Here is an 11381-nt window from a genome sequence, read left to right as displayed (position 1 = left end):
GCACAGTGCTGCTGTTCACCTTCTGTCCTACCCAGGGCTACGAATCTGTCACCGGGCAGGGAGCTGAAGCTGGGACAAACCCAGGACTGGCTCTACAAAACGCTGCAGCAAAATGATGCAATGCAGCTGGTGAAAGCTCATCAATTCCAGTTTGTTGGAAAAAAACAACAACAACAACAACAACAACAAAAAACTGGAAGGCGTCACCTCTTGCAGACTTCGTGCTTGGATATTGGTATCTGTCATCAGGGCTGTTACACCATTCTCCTGCTGTTACACCCTGAGGAAGGATGGGCACAGGGGTGGTTGACTAGCACCTTCCAGCAGGGGAGCTCGCCAGGCACCAGCCTGCAATGCAAGGAAATTGCCCAGGCATGGTTTAGCAGTGGAGCTGATGGAGGAGCAGGGACCCAGCCTCGACCCACCGGGCTGTTAGTGGCCCTTCATCTGAGCTTCAGCCTAGCAGAGCTGACAGTGGGTGTACTGCGAGGAGCACAGGGGAGTTTTAAGCACCTGCTGAGGGCGAGGTGGTTCCTGGATGCATTTGCCACAAGTTGGGATAAATGCACTTAAAAATATATCTGGGATTAACCCAGAGCACGCAGCACTGTCAGATTTGGCTGAAATCAGCCGATCTACTCAACAACTGCACTGAACAGGGACAGGCGAGAGGGGGGTTGATTGCAGACATCTCATTTCCTTAGGTTAGGAAATGGGACTAAAAATAGGAAAGGGACATAAGGAAGACTTCTTTTTCTTGACGCCCCCCTCTCCAGCTGGGTAGCGGCTTTTGTCCTGAAATCTGAGGTTTGGAGCTCTTGCCGTTGTCTTCTGGGCTCCAGATGTAGTCGGGCTGCAGACGTGTTTCTTGGCAGCCTTGGGGAAGTGGTGCACGAGCACAGGCATCGTAAGGGGCTGGTGCCACAGAAGGAACTGTGAAGTCAATGTTCTGCATCTCCTCCTGTTCCTTTCCTGGTCTCGCCCCGAAGATGCTCTTTGTTTTATCCAGCGCCCTCTTCCCAGGGAGGGCTTCAGTGGTTCCACTGGTGGCAGGAATGCTTCGGATGACCCTTCTTCCCATCTGAGGTCACATCCCGTGCAGGCATCAGCGACGTTTAGCTTCGACACTTGGTACGTGCTATAAATACTGGGTGAGGTGACTGTCACCTTTATCACCAGCTGAGGTGATCTGCGTGCTGCTGCAAGTGAAGTCACCGGAGCTTGTCAGGCAAACAGCCCCATCACCAAGGAATGACTGAAGCCTTCCAAAAGGAGGCTGGAGCCCTAGCAGGGCTGTTCAGCTGCTCTGCAGCCTTGGTTGCATCTCTTCTGCGGGATTTTGGGGTGCTGGTGTCAGCCATGCATCTGCACTGCATGTGCAAGCGTTGTCCTAGAGCCTGCTGAAGGTGGTCGAGATGCTGCAGGTCTTTTCCCTTCATCCCAGCACTCTCCTGCCTTTGGGACTGTGTGTGCACCCACCGTGTACTTCCTTGCCTGCTCCAGCTGCTGCTCTGTGCGGCTGCACCTCGCCTGTGCCCACAATTACCTGAGCATGCATGCCCCTTGCTCACAGATATGCCCGTGCCCTGTTACTGAACACCCTCGCGGTGCTTCCACACCAAAGCACGGGCAAGATGTGGTTCCAGACCTGGCGGAAAGTCTTCTCCCCTTGAAACCAACAACTCAGCCACCGCTTCCTGCAGATGTCCCTGCCCTTGTCCCTTCCCCTAGGACCGCTCGAGGCTACGGGCCCCCGCTGCACAACGGGGCGCGGGGCAAAGCCGAGCTGATGGAGAAGTGCCAGGGGGCGAGGAAGGGAAGAAGAGGAGGAGGAGGAGGAGGTGAGCATCCCCTCGCCAGCCTCCCAGCCCTGCCCGGCCCCCGGGGCGGAGCCGCCGGTGCGCGGCCGGCGGAGCGCGGAGCCCCGGAGCTTGGGAACCCCGGAGCCTCAGAGCCCCGGAGCTGGGGAGCCCCGGAGCCCCGGCATGAGCTTCCCGAGGCCCCTGCGGCGCTCGGTGAGCCTGAGCCCTGCCCGCACCCTGCGGCTGGTCGTGCTGGGGCAGAGCGCGGTGGGCAAGACAGGTAGGAGAGGGGGGTCCCGGCCGGGGCGGTGGGGTGGGGAGCGTGTCCCCAGGGGAACCTTTCGTTCCTCGTCCTCCTTCTTTGATTTTTTTTCCGGAAGAGGATCGCCTCTTGGGTCTGGGGTTTGCAGCTGGGCAGCTCTACAAGTGGGGCGCTGGGTTGGGGTGTCCTGTTGGAGCTGGGGGGGGCGCTCCCACAGCTGAGGTTTGGGGGTCGCTGGGTGTCTGTAGGGAAATACCAGGGTCTGCAGAGCCCCCCACAGCAGAGAGCTATTTACTTTTCCTCCCGGCAAACTCTCTCTCCCTGCGCTCCCCATCCATAGCTGACGGGTGGGGGGTTTTGGGGTGCAGAGCTGGGGGCACCCAACTCTCCCCTTGACCCCCCTGCAGGTCTGGCAGCTGCCCCCGCGCCCTTCCTGCAGCACCCAAGGGTGCCAGGTGCCAGCTGGGGAAGTCCTGGCAGCACCGGGGCTGGGGACAGGGCTGCCACGTCCTTGGGGACAGGGCGACGCTCGCCACTCCACCAAAGGCACAACCTTGAACGGGGGCTGCGGCTGTGGCACCTCCGCCGGGCTCGCTGCCAGCAGCTTTAGCTGTCGGTGCCGTCCAAGTCGCGTTTCCATATACAGTAACCGTCCAGCCTCTTGCCTTCCTCTTCCCCGGGGTCAGGGGGAAAAAATAAATTTGCCGTTTCCCCCGCTTGCTGGAAAGGAGGTGCCGCCGAGGTCCCGGTTAGAGCAGGAGCTCGCACTCCAGAAATCAAAGTGAATATTGAGGCTAAATGCCTAAATAAGGACTCCCTAGGCCCGGTGCTCTCGGCACAGAATTAAAATCAGAAGTCTGCTGTCATAAAAACTGAGCAAAACTCAGCAGCAGCGCACCTGCCTTTCTCCAGGCAGGTAAATTCGAGCTGCGGAAATATTTTCTGCCGAATTCACCCGGAGGAGCAGCCGTGCAGCCCAGCCGGGAGCAGGAACAGGGGGGTTGTTCAGCCTTGGCCGAAATCCTTGCCAGCAGGAGGAGCAGAGCGGGCCCTGGGTGCTGGTTGCAGGGCAGAGGGAGGTGATCGGTGCCTGGCTTGTTCCAGGCAGGGAGGGACTGGGAGCATCCGCGGGGACTGTCTGCAGCATCCTGCCCTCGCTGCCGAATTTCTGAAGGGGGGATGTCAATGCAGGGATCTCCCCACCTCTGTCCCCAGGGGTGCTGTGCTGCGTGTTCGGGACAGCGTGGCACCGTCGCATCGATGCCCTGGTAATGGGCTGTGAGCCTGAAGAGACCCTGTGTTGGGACGGGGCAGGGAGAGGGAGGAGTGAGAAGGGCAGGGGTGCCCCGTTTTGGGAAAGGGGATCTGGGGAATCGTAGTGGACTTTCAGCCAGCGTTTCGTCCCACTCGCAGCCCGGGCGTTTGCTCAGGACTGACTTCAGGGCCGGATCTGCTTGTGGAAGGTTTGGTCCGGGCGAGAGGGATTTGTTGCTCACGTGGGGTTGAAGGCCAGGTCTCAGCCACGTCCTGCAGCCACAAAGCTGCCAGTGCTGGACAGACAGGAGGCCCTGGGCTGCGGCTCCACGCGGGCGAGCTGCTTGCATCCTTCCCCGGCAGCGGGACCAGAGGCACCAAGGGCTGCCAGGGCTTTGAAGAAGGAGCCTCGTGGCTGGGTTTGGATGCAGAAACCAGGTTTGGGGGCTGAAGGGGCCATGGCCTGCGACTTGTTTATAATCTAAAGGGCAATTAAAATCTGGACAGCTACAAAAGGGGGGAAAAAAGCTCGCTTTGACTCTCTGGGGCAGTTTGGAAAACTTCAAATCCAGCCTCCCAGGAAGGCTGCCCCACATACGAGCAGCCCCATGTAAGCAGGACAAAGCAACCTGAGGTCCCGAATCCTCTGAGCAGGGATGAGCTTGGGGACAGGCCTGTGGCTGAACCCCATCAGTAGCCGTGAGATCCAGGCTGTGTAAATCACCTGCGGGAGGCTGTAAATCCAGCCCTCCTCCGGCGTTATCTCCTGCCTTCTGCTGCTGATCCTAGCCAGTGTAAACTTTGCTGCACTTCAGAGGGAAGCTCTGCTTACGAAACGCGGCCCGAAGATGAATTGATGTTGTAAGCTGCTCCGCTCACAAGAGGGATGTGCTATGCAGCAGCATAAACAGCTCAGCACGTGGGCGCACAGGGCACTGGGCAGCGGCCGAGGTGGCCAGCCGGTCCCTGCAACGTGGCTTAGCCGGGCATCACAACATCCCCTTAACCATGTAGAGAGAGCAAATTAACCTTATCTGCACCAGGGTTCTCCAAAGAGAACCCTCTCTGAGGTTATTTATGTTCAAGATGGGGGAAAAAAAAAAATCCATATATGGCTGCTTGGACGTGCTCACGCCTTGCTGCCTTCATCCCCTTCTCCTGATTGGCAGCTTCACCCGAATTCTTGCACCCAAGCCAATTTTTAATCAATTTAATTGGCTCCTCTTCTCATACAACACCATGCACACCAGCTTTGGATGAACATACGACATGGGATTAGGTGCTTTCTAGAAATCAGGACTGACTTGCCTCCCTCTCCCCCTGACAATTTGGGTCCCTCTTTAAGGACGCTGCTGCATGCCTCCTGTGGGGTCCTTGGTTATCTCTGCAGATCAGTTTTGCTAAATGACATGTTTATGTCATCAAATCCCTTCTCTGACAGGCAGGGTTTGAAACTCAGAGGCTGCTTGAAAGGTGGAAGGACGCTGAATCCCCAAAACAGGAGCCAGTCACATGCATAAGATGTGGGGCAACATTGAACACGATGAACGGCTGGGCCAAACTCTCCCTGAGTTTGTGTGCAGAAAGCAAATGTCTCCTTGGTGTGGGAGCACACCAGTCCTACTGGCTGGGAGCTTTTTGTCAGCTTCTTGTAACCAGGAGGGTTTAATGCCATGTCCTGGGTTCGGTGTATTTTGTTCTCCCTTTGTGCTCCTGGCTCTGTTTCCTCCTCCTGCTGCGCTGGCACCCTGCACGCAGCCTCCTCATCCTGCCTTTCCTGGGGCTCTGAGCTCCTGCCTTGTTCTGTTTTTCTTTTTTTTTTCTTTCTTCTTCTTTTTTTTTTTTTTTCTTTGCCCTGCCCTCTCTTCCTACTCATTTTCCACCAATTCACCAATTTCACTTTCCACTCCTATTGCCACTTTCCAAGCCATCTCTCAGCCTCTCCGCTGCCTTTCGCGCCCATCCATAACCATTACCATCACAACCACCTCCAAGGGCTTAAGCATCACTTACATTAGCCGTGCTCCATCCAGCCTCCATACCCTTTCTCCGTCTGCACCAAAAATCACACCGAGGCACCAACAGTGCATTTTCACAGCAGCTGCACTGAAAAGATGTTGCCTACAAGATGCTGCGCAGACCATTTTCTTTGAACATCTGTGGCCGTGGGCGCATGGATCAGCTCCTAAGGACTGAAAAGATGTCCAGAGAGCGAGTGTGGAAAGGAAGCCAAGTGCAAAAATAGCACTTCGGGTTTGTCTTTTTTTTTTTTTTTTTTTTTTTTTGGCCAGCCAAAGGGCTCTCAGGAGATGCAGGAGCTCATCCGTGGCTGGCTCTGTTTGAGACTGTCCGATGCTCCTGCTGAAGGGAAGGCACCTCCAGCCTTCCCCCTGGTCGGAGCTGGAGCTGGAGTCAGCCCTGCAGGCTGCAAAGCCTCTTGTGCCCATCCCAGCTCCGTGATGGCTTCTGAGCAGGGCACTGAAACGCTGGGAGCTCCCCTTGCTGGTTCAGCCCCGCAGCCTTGTTGTGTTGCTGTTAAAGGTGATGCTCCCTAATTACCCCCATCAGCCAGAGCTGGGGGGTTTCTCATCAGTCCTGGCACACACACAAGTCCCCAGCCACCACCTTTGCATCGGTCTCCACCAAACCACCTCCAGCCCTTGATCCTGGGGCCCTGGCACTTATCCCATCCTGGATTAGAGGGGCCACTTTAGTGAGTTAATGCCCCCCAGTGACGCTTGCTCTCTGCGGTCACAGGCTCTGTGCCAGGGATTTCCCCTGCTGGAGGAAGAAACTTTCTAGCCCTGGGGACAAGTTCTCAGCTCCTGCTAAATGGATGCCAGCTGAGCATTGGGGCCTGCATGTCCTGCTTGTCCTTGGGTCTCTAGTGTCTCCCTGAGCATCACGACCTCCTCACAGCTTTTTGTTGGGTGGTGGAGGCTGTGGGTAATAAGTGAGCGTGGAAAATCCCGCCCAGAAGCCAGAGGTTGTCCCCTCCATTGTCCCCTCTGTTAGCAGTGACGACAAGTAAGTTCTGGCTGCCTACCTGCCCCGTGCAGGCCAGCAGGGTGTTTGGCACCTCCAGCTTGTGCCTGTGCTCAGAGAGCTGTTGCTTTTTTCCTGTTTCCCGTTCCTGGCTATTCACCAGCACTATCTGCTGTCCCCACTGCTGGAAACACCCCAGCTAGAGGCTCTGTACGAAGGGAAAGCTTTTGCCATACCTTATTTCCCTTTCAGGAGTCTCTTCACTGAGGTATTTGTTGTGTTTTTTTTAGAGCTTACCCTGAACAAGCCCTTGCTTGGGCTTGAGCATCTGTGGGTGCTCTGGAGCTGAGCTCTGTCTCACCCAGCCTGGCTAGATGGAGAGAGGGGACAAGAGACACGACTTTTGCCTGCATTTTCCAGCCCTTGCCGTGTTTGGATGGTCAAGCCTGCAGCACCAGCAGACCACCCTGGCCAGCCGCTAGAGTATAATTTGGGCTTTGCATCTCCCCATCTGTGTTGCAGGGAGGTCTGGTAACCGGATAAGAGCAGTTTAATTGCACGCACTGCCTTTCCAGGGCTTGTTTGGCTGCAGCACGTTGCTGCTGTAAGGAAAACCCCGCTCAGAGTTGCTCCGCGCATCCCTCCTGGCTTGCCATGCCCTGCAACGCCCCGTTTGAGATGAAATTCATGAGATTTGGTGCCAATGGCTTTAATTCCTCCCCGCAACATGCCTGGGTCAGGTTAAACAAACAGGGCTGAGATTCATGAGACCCATCCAGGCAGTCAGACCGCCAGCGGTGGTGATGGAGAGAGGGAGCCTGGCCCTGCGGTGCCTCGCCGCCGCGCTGAGCTCACATTTGGAAAGCACTTGGCCAGAGGCCACCGAGGGCATCACTCACCCGGCATAAAGCTCAGCACGTGCATAAATCTCTACGGGATTTGGGGCCAGAAGGAGCAGTTTATCAAACCTGACTGTAAGCTGCACGCACGAGGCAGCGGTTGTGGGGTTGGGTTTCCCTGGCTTGCGCTTTGCTCCCGGCCACCAGGCAGGAGCCACTTTTCGTCCACGTGCCCGAGGGGATATTTCTGACAGCAGCAGTGTGGGAGAGGCTGCTGTGCTCTGGCCAGGCAAGAGATCGGGTTAGCAGAGTCCCAGGAGGTCACTGCTGCTTACCAAGGCTGTGATGCTGAGTTGCGTTGATGTGGAGGGCATTTTCGCCGCTGATGGTTGATCTGGGCACAGACCTCGTCCTCCACCTGGATAATCCCAGCAGCATCCCTCCTGCCTCCATCAGCCAATATTTCTCCGCAGTTTGCTCTGACAATCATAACTGTGTTTGTTGTTTTTTTATTAACAGCACTGACTGTAAGATTCATCACCAGGAGGTTCATTGGAGACTATGACCCAACGCTAGGTAGGTGAAGTCCTTTTCCTTGCTGCTGGTGCTGCTGCTGCTCGCTCAGCGGCACCACCCTCAAACCCACAACCTTCACCTGCTCCTCCTCAACCTGAGCAGCAGTGGCCAGAACCTCTAGCCCTCACGGCACATCTTGTGTCCCTCCTCTTTTTCTGGTGTTTTTTTAAGGCAAAACCTGCTGGGGCAGGACATCAGCATCGCACAAGCATGCAGTTTGCTGGGAGGAGGTATCTCTTGGATTGGTGGCCGGTGCTTTCCTGTCCTCTAGTTGTGTTTGTTTGTTTGTTTTTTTGTTTTGTTTTGCATTGGATTTGAGGTTTGGGGGATACTTAAGTCAGATCCCAGCAGAAATGTTCCAGAAAGAGTGGATGCGTGTTATGGTGAACAATATTTTTTTCCCCAAAAAAGTGAAATTTGTTTTTCCTCTCTGGAACTCCTCTCTGCCTGCTGCTCAGTACCACAGTGGGGCTCAATGCACTCAGCCACGCACTGAAGTAAAATTGGCAGCAATCTGGGCTTTACCAGAGCTGCATTAGATCTTGAGGCCACGTAGGCTGTGGGTTACAGCGGGTGAAAATGGACTTCTCCAGCAGAGCTTGCATCGAGGCTGCCTTGGTTGTCATTTGCCACCTGAAGGCTTCTCACCCCTGTGCTTTTCTGTCTGTCCTCCTCCAGAAATGATTTACAGGCACATGGCTGTCATCGATGGGGAGATGGTGCACTTTGAGATCCTCGACACGGCGGGGCAGGTGAGCTCACACCACTGGCTGACCCTGGAAAACATTGACGGGGCAACCTCACTTGCCATTGGAGGACACCCCTGCTCTTCCACCAGCTTTAATCTGTCATGTCTGAAATATTGATTGAGTTGTTTGTCTCAGAAAAATGACATTTTGGAGAGTTTACCTCCAAAATGACTGTAGGGAATGGAGAGTCCTGTGCTGACTTCCCACCTAGCCCTGCAACTGTGGTGGACCTCATCCTCCCATTGTCCACATCAGATGTGTTTGATTGCAGTCTCCATCCATTTCTTCGCCCAGCCCAACATGTTCCTCTTCTGGGCTTGCTTGCAAGTCCCTGCCATGTGCAAGCCCAGCTCCAAAAACCCTTCAGGAATAACGGTGGTGGGCCCTCACAGGAGGTTTTAGTGGTTGCAGTTGGCAATGCGTGTATTTAGAAGATGTCAGGGTCTTCTCGTGCTAATGGGAGCTTGTTTGCCACACCAGGAGGAAGACTCCCTGCAGATAGAGGAGAAGATCAAGTGGGGAGATGGCTTTGCGGTGGTCTACTCGGTGACGGACCGGTGCAGCTTCGACGAGGTCGTGCGGCTCTGCTTCCTCATCAACCACATCCACGCCAGCCCCAAGCGGAGCGGCGGGAGTGAGCAGCCCCCCGTAGTCATTGTGGGCAACAAGAAGGACTTGCAGTTCGACAGGATGGTGTCCACAGAGGATGGTGAAAACCTCTCCAAAACCTTGAAGCTTCCCTTCTATGAGATCTCCACCCGGGACAGCTATGAAGAGACCGTGGTGGTGTTCAACACCCTCTACCAGGAGCTCATGAGGCAGGGGCACTTCTCCCCGGGCTCCTTCAAGAGGAGGACAGTGTCAAAGGTGATGGAGAAGATCCCCAAGATGCAAGCCAGCTCCACCTTGAATTCTGCGGGCCGGAGCCTCAGCTTTAACTCCTTCAGGGACTACATCCCCGAGTGAGCACACCCAGGGCAGAGGCAGGAGCGATGGACAAGCTGGGACCGGGGGATGGGTCCTCCTGCTGCTGGGGCACCCGCTGGGGAGTGAGGAGCCACCTTCTCCAGGGGCTAGAGGGCAGCTTGTGGGCCAGGGCTGAGCTCCTGGGAGGGGTATATTAAGAGGTGGGGAGGGTGGGATTGGTGCTGAGCAGCCTCTGAAAGCCTGTAGGTTTCCTCAGACAGGCTTTGCATCGGCAGGGAGGGTGCTCTTCCTCTGTCCCACCCCTTTGCTCCCTCCTCCTCCTCCTCCTCCACGGCTGAAGTCAGCAACAAAGGTCATCCCTGTTGGCTTCAGTGGTGCTGGGACAACACTTGCAGGCTCCAATTTGCTTTGTTGAGTACCAGACCCATTTCCAACACCTCCCTGTGGATCCCCTGCTCCCCGCCCAAGGCTCGCTGGGTTTGTTCGTGTCCCTGCTGCACGGCCCCGGGCTCTGCTGGAGCCCTTCTCCTCCTCGCTCACAGGCTGGCAGCACGGGCATGTTCCAAAGGAAAGCAGAGATCTGTTTACAGCAGGGGGAAAAAAGCCTGCTGACCCCTGGCTTTTCTCAAAACCCATGTTTTTCAATGCCTGAAGCTCCTTGTCGCTCTCTCCTTTAACACCACTGTAAATAAAAGCCTGGGTAATGGGCTCCTGGCTGAGGCTGCCCCTTGCTCTCTGTCTCTGTCTCACTCGGGGCTGCGGGCCTCCGAGGGGAGGCCAAGCAGGGTGCACTGCTGATGTACACTGCAACCTCGGGCTGAGATCATGCTCCTCCATCCCAGGGGAATATTATTCCTGATGCAACTTCTAGTGATGCCCTCGCCCTGCGGCTCAGCTCAGCATTGGCAGAGCATGTCTCCAGAGTCCCCGGAGGGCAAGCCGTGGGGCGTGGGTGCAGCGGAGCAGAGAGCGGGAGGTGCAAATGGTTCTTGGTCCCCCGCCTGCTTATTAGTTGCCCCATCCCAAGTGGGAAATTGCTGTGTCCAGAGAATTTGGGTGTGCTGCTGCATTGCCAGCACCGGGGCACATCCTCCCACTGAGCTGCTGCTGCCCAATTTCTCTCCCTCCCACCCTCCCAGTGCAGAGTGCTGCTTTGCCATCCAAAAAGTGCATTTTCTGGGAGACCTGCGGCGTGCCGTGTGTGTGTCCTCCGAAAAGTAACTGTGTGCTGCTGCGTCCTGTGACAATAAAAGCCCAGACAGTGATTTTGTGCGGTGCTCTCTCACTCGGATGTGCCAGACACTTCCCTGCCAGGGAGAAAACAAATCCCACTAAATCAGCACTTCTGGCATACACCTGCATCCCTCCTGTGGGGCGAAGATGAACCCTGTTGAGGGTCTGGGACAATTTGGGACTGTTTGTTGCCAGCATCTTAATCTGTGAAGTGGCAGCAGTGGGAAATGTCACTGGGAGCTGCTGGTTTGCTCACAGCCAGGCCTCTGTGTATGGCGAGAGCAAAATCTGGGGCTTAAAGCCCTAGGGAGCTGACTAAGGGGAAGCAAATGTTGGGATTTATATATATATATATATATATATATATATATATATATATATATATATATATATGTATTTTTTTATGGCATTCCCAAGTGAGCTGGGCTTGAGGCTTTGTGGTCTGGCAGCCTGAGAGGATGTTTGCTGTTTGGGGCTGGCTGCTTTTCGGGAGAGACCCACGTCAGCCAAAAGCCACCCAACCATGAAGCTGCCAGGGTGTGGGGGAGAAGGAGCCTGGGGCTGTGGGGACGCAGCCTTCAGCCTCGCTCACCAACCCCAAGCACCCGTGGGCTGTAAACCTAGGCTGTCCCGAAACCCCTTTGGGATGTGGGCACCCACCTGACCCTCTCCCCGTGCCCCCGAGGGACCCCTTTTCCTCGCCAGCTTGTGCTCCAGGTCTGTGCGGAGCTGGGCGGAGCAGAAACACACATTT

The 11381-nt window shown here is 55.7% G+C and overlaps 1 protein-coding gene across 1 annotated transcript; it reads left to right on the top strand.

The window, feature by feature from the left end:
* Positions 1-1860: 1860 nt before the first annotated feature.
* Positions 1861-10659, top strand: LOC118168226 (ras-related and estrogen-regulated growth inhibitor-like). Its single transcript, XM_035328448.1, has 4 exons — positions 1861-2082; positions 7662-7718; positions 8397-8470; positions 8948-10659. The coding sequence occupies exons 1-4, from the start codon at positions 1986-1988 to the stop codon at positions 9431-9433; spliced, it is 714 nt and encodes a 237-aa protein (XP_035184339.1). The 5' UTR covers positions 1861-1985; the 3' UTR covers positions 9434-10659.
* The last annotated feature ends 722 nt before the right edge of the window (positions 10660-11381 follow it).

This window comes from Oxyura jamaicensis, chromosome 5 (genome assembly GCF_011077185.1).
Source record: "Oxyura jamaicensis isolate SHBP4307 breed ruddy duck chromosome 5, BPBGC_Ojam_1.0, whole genome shotgun sequence".
Classification (NCBI taxonomy): Eukaryota; Metazoa; Chordata; class Aves; order Anseriformes; family Anatidae; genus Oxyura; species Oxyura jamaicensis.
Note: the sequence above shows the minus strand (reverse complement) of the source record. Positions and strands in the feature narration are given on the sequence as shown.